The 20,476-nt window shown below is 40.2% G+C and overlaps 1 protein-coding gene across 1 annotated transcript in view; it reads left to right on the top strand.

Moving 5' to 3' along the window:
- The window catches only part of HECTD2 (HECT domain E3 ubiquitin protein ligase 2), a 65,219-nt gene that overhangs the window by 39,959 nt on the left and 4,784 nt on the right, over positions 1–20,476 (top strand). The window contains exons 5-16 of the mRNA XM_018572562.1: positions 246–335; positions 1,261–1,325; positions 2,705–2,750; positions 2,851–2,960; positions 3,800–3,948; positions 5,096–5,219; positions 7,797–7,893; positions 12,024–12,131; positions 14,056–14,188; positions 14,300–14,388; positions 16,271–16,429; positions 18,632–18,706. Of these exons, the coding sequence (XP_018428064.1) occupies positions 246–335; positions 1,261–1,325; positions 2,705–2,750; positions 2,851–2,960; positions 3,800–3,948; positions 5,096–5,219; positions 7,797–7,893; positions 12,024–12,131; positions 14,056–14,188; positions 14,300–14,388; positions 16,271–16,429; positions 18,632–18,706 (1,245 nt within the window). The remainder of the gene's footprint in view (positions 1–245; positions 336–1,260; positions 1,326–2,704; positions 2,751–2,850; positions 2,961–3,799; positions 3,949–5,095; positions 5,220–7,796; positions 7,894–12,023; positions 12,132–14,055; positions 14,189–14,299; positions 14,389–16,270; positions 16,430–18,631; positions 18,707–20,476) is intronic.

Raw genomic sequence — 20,476 nt, 5'->3', positions numbered from 1 at the left:
TCCTGCATTTTAATTAACGCAGGGTTTTTCTTTGACTTCCATGTTAGTAATTAGGTGCTCTATTTTACATACTGTTGGATGCACTGCTAAACAAACACCAATACTAGAACTGAAAAATAATATTCATTCACTTATACACTGTGAAGTGGAGGTCTTAGTTATATCATACCGTATGCAAAACAGGACATTTGTAACATTAAAGCACAATCTTGTTTTACAGGAATAACTTATTTCTCTTTTCACAGAGAGATGTAAATACTTCTGTCAACACTGTTGAGGATTCCAGAATTAATACAAAGTTTTTAAACACTGTTTATGATGCCTTAATAAATACTGTAAGTATGACAAGTTTATCCATTTCAGATGTTCTTGTACAGTTAGATTTACTGTAATGGGTAGTTTAGCCAGTACTTGCTGCAGAAATCATCTATGTGAATCCATGTTGACAACTACATACATTAAAATGAATTCTTAGGCCTTAGCAGGTGCAGTAGTACAGAACAAAATCATGATTATGGATCTTTTACCTTAAAACGGAATGATCCTCATTGGCCATAAACACTTAACCCCCTTTTAGCTGACCGTACAAACATCCTGCTTTCCTTACCAAAGCTTTCATCAATCGAGTAGCTATCAGTAGAGCAGGGTCTGTGTAAGGGGTCATTTGAAACAAAACTATATAGTGTAGCAATATACTGCTACCCATGTGTCATTTCTGCAGTATGGTGACCTTATTTACATCATTTTTTTTTCTTACAGTATGTAAAAGTTTATCGGAGGATGCATTTTTACTTAATGAAATACAAGAGCCACTGTAGCAAAGTTACTACAGGCATCATCAATTCAAACCAAGTTAAAAAAAAGCAGAGGGTTGCATTTATTGAAATTCGGATGTTTAAAATATGTAGATATATTGATATAGGCAGATAAAATATCTGTAAATCCTAACTTTTCCTGTGACGTCACAATGGGTCCCATCCCTCCGTCCACCTTCCAAGACTGGTTGGTTATTTATGTGACAGAGGATCCTACTCACTAGTAGGTCTAGAAGATGCTCAAGGTAAATTTTTACAGGAAGTTAAGATTTGCATACAATGTCAGTTGCCTATACCTGTGAATCTACTGATCATTTTGTCATAGTTTTCACTAAAAGGTAACCTCTGCTTATGTATATTCACATCCCATGCTCACTTTACATTGCCCTGGTTTATTTTAAACATGTCATTTCATGACTATTAAAATAATGTTTTATTTTACCAGGCTCAAGATATCCAGAAAACAGTGCTGAAAGGGATTATTAACAGTCTGTTAAGGGAATGGAAAGGGTAAGAGAAGTTCGCTGTCTATACCTTATAATAAAACATCACTTTTTTTTTAGTGCCGTTTTCTGTTTTTTTAAGAACTCTGGGGGGAAAAAAATCTTAACCCTTGCATGTTGGCTACCCGCACACTCCAAGGGTTAAGTGATCATTTTCCCCTAGATGCCAAAATAACAAAGTAATACTCACCTGAACCTCGTAGCCGGTTGGCGGTTACAGAGCACTCTCCAGCCTGTTTCCTCCTCCGATTCAGATTATGCCCCTCAGTGTCCTCACCGAGTATTGGATGTGATGACTCACAGGACATTACACCGCTGGAGTGGAGGAGGAGTGAGGCTGAAGGGACTGAACTGACCACCCAGCTTGGAGGATCAGGTGAGTATAACTTTTTTTTATTTTCGCACCTAGACGAAAACGAGCACTTAACCCTTGCAGTGGACTGCCAATGGCAGGCCGTGTATACACAGTGGCTGGCCGGGAGGTAGTTAATAACCAAAAGATGGCAGTAAAAAAGTTATATTTTAGCATTCTTCTTTAACTTATATCTATAGCCTTAACATTTTTTTCTAGTTATGGCTAAAGTGGGGAATGGCGAAAACTCCTGTCTTTACTTTTCCACATTGTGGAGATTTCCCTTCACTTTCAGTCCAAAAGCCACAACAGAAAGTGAGAAAATCTCTGGGAAGATTAATCTCCTCTTAGACAGTATTCACTGGAACATGAGTCCCCATTGATATAGTCCCTCTGTTCTCCTGTTCTAGTGACAACTGTACAATTTTAGATTTTTCCATTACTTTCCATCTCAGTGACCGTAATCACCAGGAGAAAGAGAGAGCATTATCTTCTACTGCAACAGAACAAGAAAAAAAGGAGGAAAAAGGATGGAGGCTTTATTTAAAGAAAGCTCTATCTGTCCCCAAAAAAGGGTATAAAATTCATTTCAGTACAGCGCTGCATGACAGAATAAATGTCAGTCAAAGTACCGCAGCGCTGAATACTGAAAAATGGCCTGGTTATGAAGGGGGTTTAACACTGCGGATGTCAACTGGTTAAGTCATCAAAAAATTTTGGTTTCATGAATATAAAAGAGCAATTTGTTATTACTGCACTTCCTAAACCTGGCTCTAGTGAAAATATGTTTTACCTGTGATAGATTGGGGAAGGGTTAGACCCTCTGAGTATTTTATTGTAGTTGGTGCCATAGTGTCTCCATTACACCTGTTTTCCCGCATTTTTTGTCCTGAGGTCTCAGAGATTAAAAGTGCTGTTACAGTTCAGTTATAGCAGTTTACGTTCTCATTGATAATGTGTTGTGAGACTTTTTGCATTCAACCCAATAAATATTATGCCGTGCAAGACATTTACATTTGAAATTGTTTTATTAGGCCAAGAACAAAGGATGACCTTCGGGCCTATTTTATCCTAACACAGGTCAGAAGATTTTTGACTAGTTTCTAATTTATTCCATGTTTTTCTGAAGTGGAAAAGTTTACATTTCTAACTTCTTTATAATTGTTTTTTTTTTTTAAAGAATCCACAGTTCAGCAGCACCTCTACTTATGTCATCTACGCACATCTTCTTAGACAAATCGCCACACTATCAGACGCGGACCACAATTTATTGATACATTGGTTCAAAAAGTAAGGACATTTCTTATTTATGGTGAACTTCATCAAGGATTTTTCTTGGACAGGGTAGGGGGGGCGGAATTGGTATGGAAAAGGAAGAGAAAATGACATAGCTACTCATCCCTGGCATTTGTGTTACTTGTTCTGCCAATTTCCTTACCATGACAATTACGCACATGCTGCAAACACTATTTTTGAAGCAAACACCTTCATCTAGTTCATGCAAATAATATGTTTTCTGCCCTGTAGCCAGAAGATATGCCTTACAACTAGTTACATCCACTGACGATTCACCCACTCAAAGGTTACTAGTGCTAATGTCAGTTTCAGTTTGAACAGTGCAAAATTTTAGTTATTTTACTCAATTTAGTTGGGGAAAAAAAAGTGGATTAGGGGACCACACATAGCATTGACGGAGTTAACACATTTTTTTTCCATGCATTGATGTACATTGCCCTAAGGCAGTCCATTGTAATGAATGAGCTGGCAATGCACCAAAACATCCCAAAAATAATCAAGCACAATTGTTACCAACGCACCGTGTTGCATTATCATGCCGTGTGCACGCTGCACTACAATTCTGTTGAAGCTTCACTGCATTTATGTGTTGGGGTGCCGTTAAAAACGAATGGCACTGCAGTGTGCTAACACACATAGTTTGCATTAATGTGTGTTGCAGCAACACGCACTTTTACACAACACACTACGGAGGGAAAATGTGTTTCAGCACTTGCTAGCTAGCATTAGCAGTCTACTGCACAATTTTTTAGTCTAATGCTAATGTTTAGTGTTTTCCATTTGAAAATAAATAATGCATTAGGGAAGGTTAAATTCTTTGTTTCTTTTGCTAGGGTGTCACCAAAGCGTTTTAAGCAACTGGTTGACCGATTGCTACAGTTCATATCCTTGCGCCTCTTTCCTGCAAAGCCTGAAGAGTTCCCACCAGCAGCAAAATGCACGTGGTGGATTTCATCTGCAACCAAAGCGCTAACTTTGTTAAGTAGGTTGAAAGAATAATGTTTGCTGGTCATAGCACTGCTAGTTATTAGCATATTTGCTCTAATGTGTATGTTCACAAAAAAAAGATTTTTTCATTTTGGTAGATGCTTGCTAATTGATTTACTCAAGTTCTTACCTCTTGCAGCCATAATGACGGGATATCATTGTTCCTGTTAAATATTTAGTGCACATTACACAAGGATATTACAAAAAGAGCATGACTCAATAGAAACGAGTAGACATGGAGTAGGTTACTAGGTTATTTTGGCTGGGTGATCAGTTCAGCCTAGCATTTACCCATGAATGAAATATGTTTTAATTTAAATTATTCTTTGTCTATATGGTCTCACAGTGCTTACAATTAAATTTCCATATATACAATTACTAGGATTAAAAGAAATGTAATGAAGGTTGAAGGTGGATATGAAAGCATCTCATTCTATAATGATAAACCATTCTGAACATTTTCAAGATACGACTTTTAGCCTATTATAATTAGTCAAAAGTTTTCTGATTAGACGTTGTGTGTTACATTGCATTGCACCTTACTCTACTATATATCAATGCTTTTATTTAAAATGACCCTATTATTAGCAATATACTATGGCAGATACCGTTAACCGTTACCAAGTAGATTGTTGACTTTACCATAGTTGGACAGGCAAACATTGGATCTTCACCTTTATCTGTAGGCACTGTTTGAATGGAGATCCAATGTTTGCCTGTCCAGATATGTAAAATAAGTCAACAATTTCCATCGGGTTTTACTTATTTTCACATGATTGTATAATCTGCATGGTCACCTTTTTTTCTAAACTAGTCACAGGCATAGGCCCATAGGGTGTACTATGGTACTGTACTTGGTCATAAATAGTCCTGACTCAGTTTGATACTCAGGCAAGTATCGGGTCAAGTAGGCACTCCTTCAGAAAACACCAAGAAGTATGACCCTTCTCTTTTGTCACTAAGTAGAGGAAAGAAGGTGGTTAACGGCCTGTGCTGCTTTAGTCTGTTGGGTGACTTACAGTCATGGTGCTATAGGACAGGCCTTTTAGACATTTACCTGTCTATGGCCACTCTTAGATACAGTATATTACCACTGCCTAAACTTAGATTATTGTCACTGAGATTTTTTTTTGCTCCCACAGATGCTGCAAACTCTCTGTGCAATCCACCAATTATTCCTTTCACCGACTTCTATAATTCCACTTTGGACCATATTGATCTTATGGAAGACTATCAAACCTGGCAGTTTTATGGTAACACTCACAGGTGGGTACTTAAATTTAATTAGACTTTATTCTTACAATAGATGCTATTTATTGTTTTTCATTAAAACCTCAACAGATATAGGGGTGTATCTATAATATTTTTACCTAAGATGCAACCAGTGTGTAAATTAATCTTATGTGGAAATAAGGTAAAGGTTATGAATGTTATGAATATTGGGTGAAAACAATGAGAAATACACCGAACAGTAATATAAAAAGGTAATTCAAGTGTTTGGTTACCCTACTGTTTTTCTAATGCATGGTTGAAAATAAATGGTTGTTATGGGCATCTACTCCACTTGTCCTTGTAATTAAATCCCTAGTTAAGGATTTCAAATGTATGCATTGGGAAATAGAAGCAGTTTGTGTTGCTTTAAACAAAACTAAGTTTCACATTTATTGAGTCACATTTATTAAGTTTAGTGTGGGATAAAAATAATTAATTTACCTAGCTGTACTCTAGTCACAAGACTTGGCCCAGTACCTCCACAGCATGCCAAAAAACACTAGGCTGATTCCTGCTACATGCGCCCAGCAGACATTTTTGAGAATAAGGGAGCAGCAGCTCTGGTGCACCAGTAATGCCTGAGCTTTAAAACAAAAAAGTTTTATACTATAGCAAGAGGCCAGCAGTAGAGAAAGGAATTAAGTGATCAGTTGTGGTTATGAAAACCAGTTAGGTGGTGTTTGCAATCGTGAAGTACTAAACTGGAGGGGAAAAAAAACAGTTACCCACAGTGGTATTTAAAAGAGAAGTATTGGGAGAATAAAAAGTACTCTTCCTAATACTCTGAGTCGGCGTGTGACATTGCAGCTTTCACACGCCGGCTCTATAGCTCGAGAACTGAGAGTGATCACTAACCGCTGATCGCTCAACTCATGGCTTTTTCCCTGCAGAGACTGACAGTCACCGCTTCCTGCAGGGATTCCCCCTCCCCTCTCTGTTCCTCTAGTGCTCACTGGAGGGTCAGACAGGAAAGGGGGTGCACACAGCCTAGCGAGGCAGTGCCAGTTGTCAATCAGGCAGTGGGGTGGATGCCGACAATATTGTCGGGATCTTTCCTGGCTGCAGCGCAGCTCTGCACTGTCAGCTGATAGCGGGCAGGAGCCCACTCTTTGCTGCTGAGTTTGGGTAACAGGAGGGCATTTAATGTCCTCCTGTGACCCAAAAGAAAACTAAAGCCAAAAAAAAGGTTTGGCTTTAGTTCCCTTTTGTTGTAAATAGATAGATGACCATTCCATACATTCCATACTTCTTTACATACACTCCTCCTTATTCTTGATTTTCCCAAGATGCTAACCAAATGGGCCCTAACTACAAAACTGTGAATTACACCACAACATTCCAGTAAACACTGTGGTACAGGTGAGAGAAGATATCATGGTGAGCTATAGTGAATCAGGTAGTAAGAAGAGTGCAACCTGGATAAGTTGGCACAGTCAGGCAAGTCAAGTGCATCATAATGAGTCATTAGTAGTAGTGGGAGACAGTATAAAAGCAGACAATAGGCACTATCCTTGTCGCACTCCTTATCGCTATGTCCCTTGTAGTGGGGGGTGCTCGCAGTGACTGCGGATGGCGCCGAAAATATCAGCAAAATTGTAGAAATGTCACCAGCACACCAGTCCTTTTAGGATAGCAAAAGCTTCATTTATTGAAGTTTTTTTGTCATATGACCAAAAGCAGGGGCACAACTTGATTCTTAGTTCAGAGGTCATTATAAAACTAGTTTAGGGCATTTGGCACCAGACATCTGAACAGTGGCAGATAACATAGGTAGCTAGGGGAACCAAAGCCATCTATCAGGACATGTAGGAGGTTCAGATACAGGGCAAAAGGTTACTGTAGGTGACTGAGTGATTATTTAAGCCCAACTGAAGTCACAGAAATAGATAGGCAGTTGGACATTGTAATAACAGCCTCCATTTTCATAGTCTTAACTCAACGTTCCTGTTACAGCAGTTGTACAGGTTATCAGGATATGACTGCCTAATGTAATAAGCACCAAAAAAGACCCTGAACACTCAGTAATTCACACAGACTATGTCAGACACACCCTCTCACTTGCTATACAAATCTATGTAAGGACTCTTTTGTTGAGGGATGTGGCTGTCATTCCACTAAGCCAGCACAGGGCATTGCAACTTGAGGACACAAAGCAAAATGTTCACTGACATGCAAGACACGCACATTAGGAAGGACACCCCAATGCATATAAAATGTATTAACCAACACACTTACACTTCAGATCATTGCAATGCATGTGAGAAAATGTACATGTGGTGCACTGCTTTGCCGAAAAGAAGTGCAGGTGTGTTTTATTGTGTACTGAGACTTGTTAAAGCACATCTACAGGCACAGTGTTTTTTATATTTTTGAAAACTTTTAATAATTCCTACAGATGCTACATCAGAATCCTTGCTACAGATGTTACTTATTCACAGTCCAACATGCCCAGTACAAACACAAAGGAAAATGGCAAAAATAATACAGATTTTTTAATAATGCATAATATATTGTTGAACAATGCTAATGAAGGCTTGGGTTCAACATTTAACAATCCACTTATGTTTTTAGGTTTTCATTTTGTCAGTTTCCCTTTGTCCTCTCCATTGCTGCAAAAAAAGTCATCATCCAGAAGGACTCTGAGCAACAGATGATCAGCATTGCAAGAGTAAGTCGGGCTTTGTTAGTCCTATATATGTCATTTCAAAATGATTGTTGTAAGGGCCCACACCATTGCACTAATGCAATTTATGTGTTGGTAAGCTGCGGTGCTATTAATTTTAAATGGTACCAAAGTGCACTGCAATGCATGGTAATGCACTACTGTCCTTTGCGGTGTGCTATGTTACTAAAAATGCAGCAGGTTCAGCTTGTTGGTGCAATTGGCAACCCTTTCAACTGAATCGGCTGCCTTAGAGAACTAGGAGGTGAGTGATTTTCACTCAAACCTCATAGTTCGAGCTGATGTGTGACAATTAAACTGTCACAGGTCGGCTCAATAGATCGGGAAGTGAGCGAACACATACTGTCGCTCGCTCACTTCTCAATCATGTGCCTGCAGAGCAGAGAGCCGTGACTCACTCACGCTGACTGGCGGAACGGACGAGGGAGGGGGCGGGTACAGCTGGCTCTGCTTCTAGATAGGCAGAGCCAGCTGTCAATCACGCAGCTGGGTGGATCTCGACAGTAATGTCGGGATCCATCCCTGCTGCGGCAGTCTCAGTATACCGCGAGCTGTAGCTCGTGGTATACTGAGCTTTGGTCACGGGAGGACGTTTGTGTCCTCCCGTGACCCTTAGGAGAACTATGGAGAAAAACACTTACCCCGCAGTTCAGTTCCCCTTTAATACAATGCATACTAATGCAATTTGATTTCTTACAATAAGTTTCTATGAAATTTGCAACCAAACTTAAATTAATTTAAATTCTTTATCTCTCTCTCTCTGTAGTAAGAGGAAGGGTAGAGATCATTAATGTAAACAGTAACATTGTGATCGCTGCTATCAGTCATCACAGCAATCACATATTACAGGGTCAGGGACACTGTACAGGGCTTGGTTCTGTACAGTGTCTCTGTGTACTGAGCGGCGCCCAGCAGCCATTTGTAGTAGGACATTTATGGTCGCCTTCCAGAAATAGAAATTCACCTCCCTGTTGTTTTTTTACAATACGGCGGCAGGAAGGTAGTTTAACACAAAAAAACGATAAAAAAAAAATACATGTTTTCACAAGACTAGCAGTCATTTCTTAGGCCTGGTTCACACCTGTGCATTTTACAGCGCGTTCCTACGCTCAACATGTGAAAACCAATAATTGCCGATGGGCAGGGTTCCCACCTGGGCGTTTTACAGCGCGTTCCTACGCTCAACATGTGAAAACCAATAATTGCCGATGGGCAGGGTTCCCACCTGGGCGTTTTACAGCGCGTAGGAACGCGCTGAAAAACGCCCTACGCCCAAAGAAGTACATGAGCTTCTTTGGGGCGTTTTCATTGGTATTCCTGAGTGTGGATTGGGGTTAATAAAGCGGTAACCCCGAGCCACACTCGGGAATACAGCGTACAGGCCTTACCTTGTCTGCGATCCCTGCTGTGTCCTCCGGCGGCTGCCGACTTCCGGGTTCCGTCCCTTGCGAGCGGCCGCGTTGCAGGGGGGCGGAGACGGCGGGATGAACGAAAAAACGTGCTAAAAAACTAGCAGAAAATATACGCGCAGGTGTGAACCCAGCCTTCGTGTACACATTACAAACTCTACTGCACTCATTGGTGATTTAAAACCACTGGTTTCATCAATGGAAATATTTAAACAGGAATGCTTTTCTGTTTAATTGAAAATAAATTCTTAGTAGAGCGGTTTAGATATTTAAAAATATAATCTACAACCATTTTGTGTTGGTTTCTAAAGCACTGAGGGCTGGTATAATCCAGTCCTGGTACCAGAAAAAAAAACGATGTATAATTGATTATCTCTCCCAGTCATGCTTTTAGGTAGGGATGTCCAGATACCAGTGCCGATACTTGGCATTTTCATGAAAACTACCAGGGTTGCAGCTGGGACCTGGTTCTGGCGCTCCACCACTGTCCTGAAATCATTATTCTGTAAACAAAAATGTATCAGTACTTGTATCTGTAAGTACTTGGGCAAGTATCAGAACTTGTACTTGGAAAAATTGTATTGGTGCATCCCTTTATATTTATTTTAAAAAATGCAATAAAATGGGGATGTACAAATCCCAGGAGCTCCGTATGCTCCTTAAAAATAACACCTGCCTATATTTTTCTAGTCTAGTCCTGGAACTGGAAAAGTATCTGTACTTGTACCGAGTACCTGCACTTGGTATCAGAAGATCCCTACTTTTAGGTCATTAGCAGTCAATGCAAACCATGTTGTGTCTGATCTTCCACAGTTGAAAACAATGATTTTTGCATATACGAGGATACCATAAAAATGACAAGGCTTTGTAATGCCTATTCCCTCAAACTGCATTGGGGATAATGTGTCAAGTTCAAATATACATGTATAATGTTTTTAGGGGACTTTGGTAAAGGACAGTTTGCAGTGTGGGGTCAAGACAGAATATTTTAGGGCAAACTTTGGAGAAGGAATATGGCAAGCGTAATGTGTAAAAGACACAGTGCTATATGTTCCCATTCTGCCGATCAATTGGATAAAGCTCTCAAAAAGTCAGTTTTGGGAAGACTTCCCTATAGGCTTTAATAGATCTTACTCTTGATGGAGCTAAAGGAAAACACAGACTGATTCCAGTCACAGAAAAGAATCAATAACGCAACCCACAAGGTCGCGGTGGCACACAGTATTATTATTATTTTGCTTTCCATGTCTCCTGACACATTCTGAGCAGAATTGCTTTGTAAAGTGAACTTATCACACACCTAATGCATCAGTATTCCTCTATGAGTACACAGTGCTTAGTTCACTAGTTCACAGCTGTGTCCCTCTTTTTATTTTGTTATATTAGGGAAATCTAAATTTGAGTTCAATAACTGTCTGATGGAACTCGACATTATCTGATTTACAAGCTGCATATCATATCAGGCATTTAATACTGGGGAATTAGGATTTAGCTTGTGACCCAGCGCAGCATTCACCAAACATCTTTTTCATTCATTAACATATTCCCTTTAAAGCTAGGAACACACGGGTGATTTTTAATAACACAAAACGTGATTTCATTGCTACACATGTGGAAAATGGTTCCCTATGGCATGAGGTAGTGATTAATTGGTAATGATCACACAATGTTCCCAATGTATGAAATCACTAATACATCCTACATTACATTGGTTCCACTACAATTACTACACTACTGTACTACACTTACTGACACAAAGAAAAAAGCAGGGAAGCTCTGTAACGTGCAGCAACCAGTTGTACACACTTTGGTAGTTAAAGGAGAACTATGGGGTGAGTGATTTACATCCCTATAGTTAGAGCCATTGAGTGATCTTTAAACTGTCACACGTCGGCTCTATTGATCGGGAAGTGAGCGAAAATGTAACGCCGCTCGTTCACTTTGATCATCTCACCCATCATCTCCCTGCAGAGAGTAGTGACTGACAGTCACCACTCCCCACGGGGATTCCCCCCTCCCCTCTCCGATCCTCCAAGCACTGACTGGAGGGACGGACAGTGGAGGGGGTGGGCACAGCTGGCTCTGCCTTGAGAGGCAGAGCCCGCTGTCAATCAGCCAGCTGGGTGGATCTGGACAGTATTGTCGGGATCCGTCCTGGCTCTGGCGCGGTCAACATATAGCGTGCAATAACCTGCTATATGCCGAGTTTTTGGTCACGGGAGGAAACAGTACATGTCCTCCCGTGATCCTGAGGAGAACTATGGGAAAAAAATAAACATTGCCGCATAGTTCTCCTTTAAGGACACCCTGTCACTATGCATTTCACCAAAATATATTATGCTTGCCGAGTGCCATCACGGTGGATGTAATGTCAGCAGCCCCAGCAGACTCAGAGCTGTCACGCAAGTGACAATCTATAGTATTCTCCTTCCCTTCTTCCCCCAGAGCTACAGATCAAGGTATGAGGATGGGCATTAGAGTTGGGTAAGCACACACAGTAATTAGACTCTCCCAGCAGAGGAAAGGGCTATGACGTACAAGGAGGGAGGGGACTGTTCTAGGAAATTGACACTTTCTGGAGTAGTAATTTTTTAGTAAGTAATTGATTTATATCTCTACACTTTACACACACATATACACATACAGTACATATCTATCTTAAAGCAAAAATTTAATCGTTTTATAACTTGTCTTTTATCTCTACAGCAAAGCCTTGTGGATAAAGTAGCGAGGCGGCAAAAGCCAGATATGAATATGTTGTTCCTTAATATCAAAGTGAGGCGGCTCCAATTGGTCAGCGATTCGCTTGATGAGGTATTACTTTTAAAAAACGTTATCCTTTGTTAGATAAACTGACAAAGGGTATATGACCTTAAATTATAATAATTGTAGACACTAAGGATAAAAAGTTCTGTGTGCCTTCATCAACCAGTCAGCTTTTTACTGGCTTAACTATTAATCAAAGAAAGCTGGGGGCTGACACAGGTCATAGAATATCATTGCAATATTTCCATAAACAAATTACATTAATATAGTAATTTAAAGAAGAAGAAACAAGATCATACTAAACAGGCTTCTACAATGAATAAGTGTGTGAAATAAAACATACTATACAATTAGAAACTACACTCTACAATAACATTGCCTATACTATAGTAACATAATTTAAACAACAACCAAAATATTGTTCAAACCACACTAATTAAAACAATGCGTTTTTGCTTGAGTGCTTGAAGCGTTTTCAGTTTAAATCAATGGAAAACATGGAACCGCTCAAAGAAAAGAAGACACATCACCTCCAAATAGCATTACTTTATTCAGCATGTGCATGAATCAGTCCATTAACACAGCGTGAATGCTTCACAGCATTAGCAATAAAAGGCTAAACTTTAATCACACAAAAGCCAGTCCTCTTATACTCCAGGGTCATAACATGGTACACACTGTAGCTCTGCTCGATGCATTTAGTCAATCAAAACTGTCAAAGCTATAGGGGATTTTATTATAGAGGTGCAGTTTCTAATTGCAGGGATGACGCAGCCTGGAGAGGATTGTCAGGAAAAGGCCATTCAAAACGTGGTTGGGACTTTCACAAGGAGTGGACTGAGGCTGGAGTCAGTGCATCAAGAGCCACCACACACAGACGGATCCTGGACATGGGCTTCAAATGTCGTATTCCTCTTGTCAAGCCACTCCTGAACAACAAACAACGTCAGAAGCGTCTTACCTGGGCTAAAGAAAAACAGACCTGGTCTGTTGCTCAGTGGTCCAAAGTCCTCTTTTCTGATGAGAGCAAATTTTGCATCTCATTTGGAAACCAAGGACCCAGAGTATGGAGGAAGAATGGAGAGGCACACACTGCAAGATGCTTGAAGTCCAGTGTGAAGTTTCCACAGTCTGTGTTGATTTGGGGAACCATGTCATCTGCTGGTGTTGGTCCACTGTGCTTCATTAAGTCCAGGGTCAACGCAGCAGTCTACCAGGAGATTTTGGAGCACTTCATGCTTCCTTCCGCAGACGAGCTCTATGGGGATGCTGACTTCATTTTCCAGCAGGACTTGGCACCTGCCCACACTGCCAAAAGCACCAAAACCTGGTTCAATGACCGTGGGATTACTGTGCTTGATTGGCCAGCAAACCCGCCTGACCTGAACCCCATAGAGAATCTATGGGGCATTGCCAAGAGAAAGATGAGAGACATGAGACCGAACAATGCAGAAGAGTGAAGGCCGCTATTGAAGCATCCTGGTCTTCCATAACACCTCAGCAGTGCCACAGGCTGATAGCTTCCATGCCACGCCGCATTGAGGCAGTAATTTCTGCAAAAGGGGCCCAAACCATGTACTGAGTGCATATGCATGCTTATACTTTTCAGAGGTCTGATATTCTTCTATGTACAATCCGTGTTTTATTGATTGCATGTAATGTTCTAATTTTCTGAGATTGTGAATTTGGGGTTTTCATGAGCTGTAAGCCATAATCAACCCAATTATGACAAATCACGGCTTGAACTATCTTGCTTTGCATGTAATGAGTCTATCTCATATATTAGTTTCACCTTTAAAGTTGTATTATTGAAATAAATGAACTTTTGCACGATATTCTAATTATTCGATATATATATACACACACACACACAAGTACTGATATTTGTTTTACTGAGCTAAGATGTTCTGTAAACTGATAGAAGTAACTTTTATCAAAACTGTTCATGTGTAACACTACTCTGTTTTCTCAGCTTACTAGAAAACGGGCCGACCTGAAGAAAAAGTTGAAAGTTACTTTTGTCGGTGAAGCTGGTCTTGACATGGGTGGCCTGACTAAGGAGTGGTTTCTCCTGCTGATCAGACAAATTTTCCATCCTGACTATGGTAAGTCAAGGACCACTCTTTAGTGCTCTAACAGGGTGCGGTGCTTTCAGATGATCATATCATACTGTCTGTATTTTGCAAAATGATTAATATTTTTTTTTTTTTTTTTAGGTATGTTTACCTTTCACAAAGACTCAAGCTTTCATTGGTTTAGCAGCTTTAAGTGTGATAACTATTCAGAGTTTCGTCTGGTTGGAACTGTATCCTTTACGTTTTATAAAAAATACATGATATACACAAGGCACTTTACCAGGCAATACACAGACATAGTTGGTAGTCTATCTAGTGCAAATTAGAATGTCTCTTATTTAGGGATTGTTCAACCCAAATGCAGACCAGATCTGCATGAGTTTCTGCACACGCAGTGCAGTGTGTTATACTGTGGTTTTTGCCGCGTTTCGGGCCGTTTTTGGTTAAAAAAAAAGTTGTAGTTTAGAATGGGCTTTCAGTGCGTTCCAGGGCGTTTGCATGCGTTTTTGTTGAGTTTGCATGCGTTCCAGAGAAGGTAAAATAGGGCGTGCTGCAGTGTTTTTACATACTCTAGAACTGAACGCTGCGGTGTGAACTAGAGCACAAAATACCATTAGAATACATTGGACGCAGTTTTGACGCGGTCTGCAACTTCTCTGCTCCTGGAACGTGCTTGGTGTGAACAAGCCCTTATCCAAGGATTTGTAGCAACTTTACACACACCTCAGGTGCAGGGAATGATGTTATGTTGGCACAGGGCTACTATTAAGCAGCACAGGTGGTGATGCTGTGTTGATAAATCTTCATTTCTGTTCTTCCTTTTTTTTTGTGTACCTTTTTTACTTTTGACACATGATATTGTAAATATTCTATATAATGATAATGCAGCGCTATAGAAAACAGTGGCCCAAAATATATATACCATACTACAACAGCAAATAAAAGAAAAGTGTCCATAAACAATATATATTGTATAAAGAGTCCCATGTAGAAATGTATAACACTGTGAAGTGATCCAATTATTATAGGCGTGTTCCAGTGCTTCACTCCACACATCCAAACGATCAATGAACAAATTTTCAGTGTAAAGCCGTGCTAAGTGTGGATACGGAAGCACGGGTGTGCACTGAAAGTTCGTTCATTGATCACTTAGATGCGTGGAGTGAAGCACTGAGGCACACCTATTACATATTTATATATGTAGTATGTTTTTTTGTATATTTTGAACCACTGTTTTCTATAGCACTGCACTATCATTATGTAAATTTTTTTTGTGTGTATTTTCACATTTAAGTGTCAGCAGTTAGTTAATTATTCACATTAGATTAGCGTGGAAACTTATAACAACATTGTATATATTGTATGTCCCAGAAATCACAGCATTTCAAAGTTCTCTGTGTATTTCTTTAATATATGTTCAGCAATTAGAATTACTTGCTTCTTGTTTAACCACGGTATTCTTTCCTATCTAATATAATATATATCTTATAGATTGTCCATCAATGCTGACAACAAAATCCAACAAATACGGTTGCTAAGCACCAGCCCCAAACATCTAATTTGTGCAGGGGATAAAGGTGTTGATAGAACCACCATGAACAGATAGGGATTTAAGTTTTAATGCCCCAGCCAATCAGTGCCTGACTAGATATCTTTAAGCCATATAAGTCATGGATGATTCATACAATGACTTACTTCTTTATAATTGGCCTGTGTGTGGGCACCTTAATACAAACTCTAACAAACTCCTTAGAGGAAAGTTCTGAGATGTCACTCATTGTTTCTTCTCCAGCCACTTACAATTTTTCCAACTCATATTTTCTCCTGGGAAATTATTTAATCTTTAGACAGATTTATTTTTAGCATAGTGAACCTTTGCTGTTTTTACTTTAATTTGGATTGTCCATCAAAGTTCAGCAAAGAGCAAGAAGTTCTACTTTATCAATGAGTAATACATTTTCACATACAAGTAACAATTTATGGCACAAACATGTCTACTCTCCTTCCAGTAATACAAGTGTTTATATGTTTAGATATACAGTAATGCACAGTATAAAACTAGGCACAAAATATCTTCCAATAAATAATTGGATTTTTACTTAACCTTGCAAGTTGATGGGACTGGCTGTGTACAACAGCATCACTCTAGATATTCGCTTTCCACCCTGCTGTTACAAGAAGCTGCTAAGTCCTGCTATAGTACCTTGCGATCAGAACATGCCAGTGGGCATTGCAGCTGTCACTCTGGATGACCTATATCAAATTATGCCGGTAAGTTTACCTTTCGCTTTCCTTCTTACACAAACAAGAGTTAGAACAATTGGTGCTGGTTTAATTAGTTAAGCTGTGTAAGTTTGGTGTAGGATCATATATGAGATGTATTCACAAGCACAGAGTGACCCTGGTTGATTTATGATTAGATGCTTGTGTAGAGAAGTCTAGATCCAGGCCACATTGGGGTCAGCTGACTAAATGTGGCCATACACTAATATTTTAAGCCACAGGAGCCGTTAACGGTTTGTTGTTTCATCAGGACTGTTTTCTCATAAAAATGTATATAGATCTTGTACACAAATATCACAAAGTTTGTTTATTTTCACCTGAAGTCATTCATTTTCCCTCAATTAATAACTCCTAGAACTTCACATTACGGGCTTGTTCACACCAAATGCAGACCAGATCTGCATGAGTTTCTGCACACGCAGGGCAGTGTGTTATGCCGTGTTTTTGATGCGTTCCGGGCCGTTTTTGGTATAAAAACATTTTTGAAATTTTTTTTGTTTGTTTTTTAGTTTAAAAAGGGCTTTCAGTGCATTCCAGAGCGTTTGCATGCGTTCCAAAGCAGGTAAAATAGGGCTTGCTGCAGTTTTTTTTACATGCTCTGGATCTACGCTGCGGTGTGAACTAGAGCCCAGAATACCATTGGAATACATTGGACGCAGTTTTGATCCGGTCTGTAACTGCTCTGCTCCTGGAACGCCCTTGTGAGCAAGCCCTTAATGCAATCAGAGACTAGAAGTATTTTAACATTAGCAAAAACTTTCTTGATTAGTTTTGGAAACATCAGATGTGGTGGTTGTCTCAGTGAGATTTTCCCCCATATTTCCCAGTCTGCAAGACACCCATCCCTTGGGCAGGAAATTAAGGGAAATCTGACTAGTGGGGGGCATAGACAATAATAATTCAAAAACCAGTGAGAGGTCATAAAATATATTTTTATTTGTATCTGAGATCTGTTGAAAAGACAGGAATTTAGAAGAATTCTCAGCAGGGACATGTCCAACGATACATACCTGATAGACAGTTCAAACCTTTTCTACTATTATATAAAAAAAAAAAATATTGACTGCACTCGGCCCTTAGGGCTTATTCGCGCATTTATTTTCATGCAGGAGTTATAATCCTTATTCTGTCTTGGATGTGTCTAATGTAGCTTAGAAGAAGAAAAATGTAAATATGATTGGTTGCTTTGGTTAACAAGATTTTTTTCTTTTAGCGCACACCTAAAGCATGTAACTCAGTGTACTCTTCATGCTGTGCCAATTAAAGAGACAAATATAGTGTTGCCAAGTTCTTGGATAGTAAAACAGGACTCCATTCACACTATTTACACTATTAAGTTGCTGCTGTAGTGGCACTAATTTAGAAAGACATCCTAAAGAATAAACATAAGGTTCTATTTATAAACAATTATTGGGAGTCTATTCACAAAGCTAGTCGAAAGATCAGCCGAAGCTTTGGCTGATCCTTCGGCTAGCTTCGGTTGCGGGTGCCCTTCGGTTCAGTCGAACCAAAGGGCTGCTGTACGTGCTATTCACTATAGCTCGTACAGCTCCTGAAGGCTGGCTAGTGGCTTAGCCGAGCGAAGACATATGCTTCGGCTCGACTGAGCCAAAGTGACCGCCGAAGTGGGGCGAACGGCCGGCCTAAGGCCAGCCGCTCGCCATGCAAATGACAGCTGGGCGGAGCTGCCTCCGACAGCTTAGTGAATAACCCTGTTACAGTCTTTTGCCCTGTGACTCTCTGAACATCCATTCTGTGTCAGTAGTGGCAAGGACAAACATTCTTAGTATATTTTATTTTCAGGTTGAATGTAACATTTGGAAAATATCTAGTGGCCATACCATTATGGCCACTAGATAGAGCTGAGTAGCATAGGTAATAAGAATTTATTTCCTACATTCCTCATCTCCATCTAGTGGCCATGATAAGGTATTTTCCGTACTTTACATTCGACCTGAGAAAACAAAATACTAAGCAAGTTTATTTTTTGCCTCTTTTTGCACAGAACAAATGCTCACAGAACAAATTGATTACAAATAGACTCCATGGTGCATCACAATGCACATGCAAAACATCTGTGTATTCTGCATTGCAGTATATTGATAGCTACCTAAACACAACACTGTGAATGCAGGTTAAGTTTGTACCTTAGACATGTTTTTGTACTGTATAACATTTGTTTGTTTTTAGGAATTGGCTCATGGACTAAATGAACTGCTAACATATGAGGGCAATGTGGAAGAGGATTTCTATTCAACATTTCAGGTCTGTTTTAAAAGATTAAGATAAAACAGGCAGTCCCCGAGTTACAAACAGCCGACTTACATAAGACCCCTACTTACAAACGGAGGCTATTACTATACAGCAGGGACCCCAGGCTGCAGCCAAAGTGTACCGCGCAGCATTTCAGTAGTTGTAATGCTACCACGCTCGTGCTGACGAGGAGTGCCATCCTTTTTGGGTCTGGTTCATAGTACTGTACGTACATTACAGGAAGTTGGCTCTTGTTGGGACATGCAGACGAGGGGTGCCCGCCTTTTCCTCCGGGTCACTGTGAGGTTTTTACTGCGGTCTGTATCCTCATTAGAAAGATTTAATCTCACTTCCTAGGAAAGGAAAATTCACTCCTGTAGGAGTTATCATGGGAAAAAGGTGTCTCCACTGAAGCTTTAATCACCAATCCTTTTTTCCACGACAACACAAAATTTTCAAAATGCAATTGTCTCAGGGACAGAAATTGGGGGTAAATCTTCTGAAGACGTGTATCTAAACCGCTGTTTTTAACCTTAGCGGTGAGAATTTTTTTTGCATGCTGGCTGGTGAGTGTGCTGGAAAACATTTTGCTGTTGTACTGTATAAAGCCTTTCCATGTGCACCTTGCTGTAAAGCTGGTAACAAATTGATGAGTGCGTTTTCCATTTGTTTTGCTATCTTCTGAATAGGAGCACACACAGCAAAACAAACGTTACAGGGGGTTAACCCTTCCTTATGCTATCCAAAACGAAAAAAACACATTTGGGCTGGAGTTACACTTAAAAAATGTACCTGTTCCAACTTGCATACAAATTCAACTTAAGAACAAACCTACAGTCCCTATCTTGTTCATAACCCTGGGACTGCCTGTATATGTATTTCAATCATCTTGAGATAAATTAAAAGTAGTATTAAACTCTCAAACGGTTTTTAATAATGAATCCAGATCAAACAAATATACATTGCTCAGCAAAGCATTGCTTTACATTTTTGCCCAAGCACTTACAAGCATCATGTTTCTGAACAGCTGCTTCTAAGTCTCCCTGCTCAGCTTCCCTAAACTTCCTCTCCAGTACAAAATCACAAGGGACAGAGCAGACTCCAGCAACTGTTCATGTACTAGTTTAGAGAAATGAGGAGAGGGGGCCAGGGTGGAGGAGAGTAGCTTGATTTGCTGTGTCTGGGTGTTTGTGGATACAGTTGGTGTACCCATCGCACTCAGAGCCGCCGCTCCAAAAATGGAGGGTGGGTGCAGCAGGTGGCTTCTGACAAAATATCAGTAAAGGATGGACACTGGCGCTCCAAAGCAAGTTCAGTACATGTTTATTAACATACTAGTTGCAAGTAGAACACTCTAAACAACGTTTCGAGGTCTCACAGGATCCCCTTCATCAGGCAAACAAGTGACACTTGTGACGACACAGCTTACTAGCACACACAAGGGTGACTGCATAGCACTCTGAGTGAGAATGGAGTCACTCTTTAAGGCTGGGTTCACACCTGGGCGTATCGAATATGCGTGTTTGTCGCGCGTTTCATGCCGCGCGTTTTTACTGCGATTCGCGGTTAAAAAACACGCGTTTCCGAGGGCTACCTGGCTGTATCCCAATGGATACGCGCGGCAAATACGCCCCCAAAGAAGCTCCTGTACTTCTTTCGGCGTAGGGCGTTTTGTAGCGCGTTCATACGGCCTGTAATACGCCCAGGTGTGAACCATACCCATAGGAAATAATGGGATTTCGGTGTTTGAGCGTTTTGCAGAGCATAGGAACGCACTACAAA

This window comes from Nanorana parkeri, unplaced genomic scaffold, assembly GCF_000935625.1.
Source record: "Nanorana parkeri isolate BGI_ZX_2015 unplaced genomic scaffold, ASM93562v1 scaffold2071, whole genome shotgun sequence".
In the NCBI taxonomy this organism is placed as follows: domain Eukaryota; kingdom Metazoa; phylum Chordata; class Amphibia; order Anura; family Dicroglossidae; genus Nanorana; species Nanorana parkeri.
This window is presented reverse-complemented; position numbering and strand designations above follow the sequence as displayed.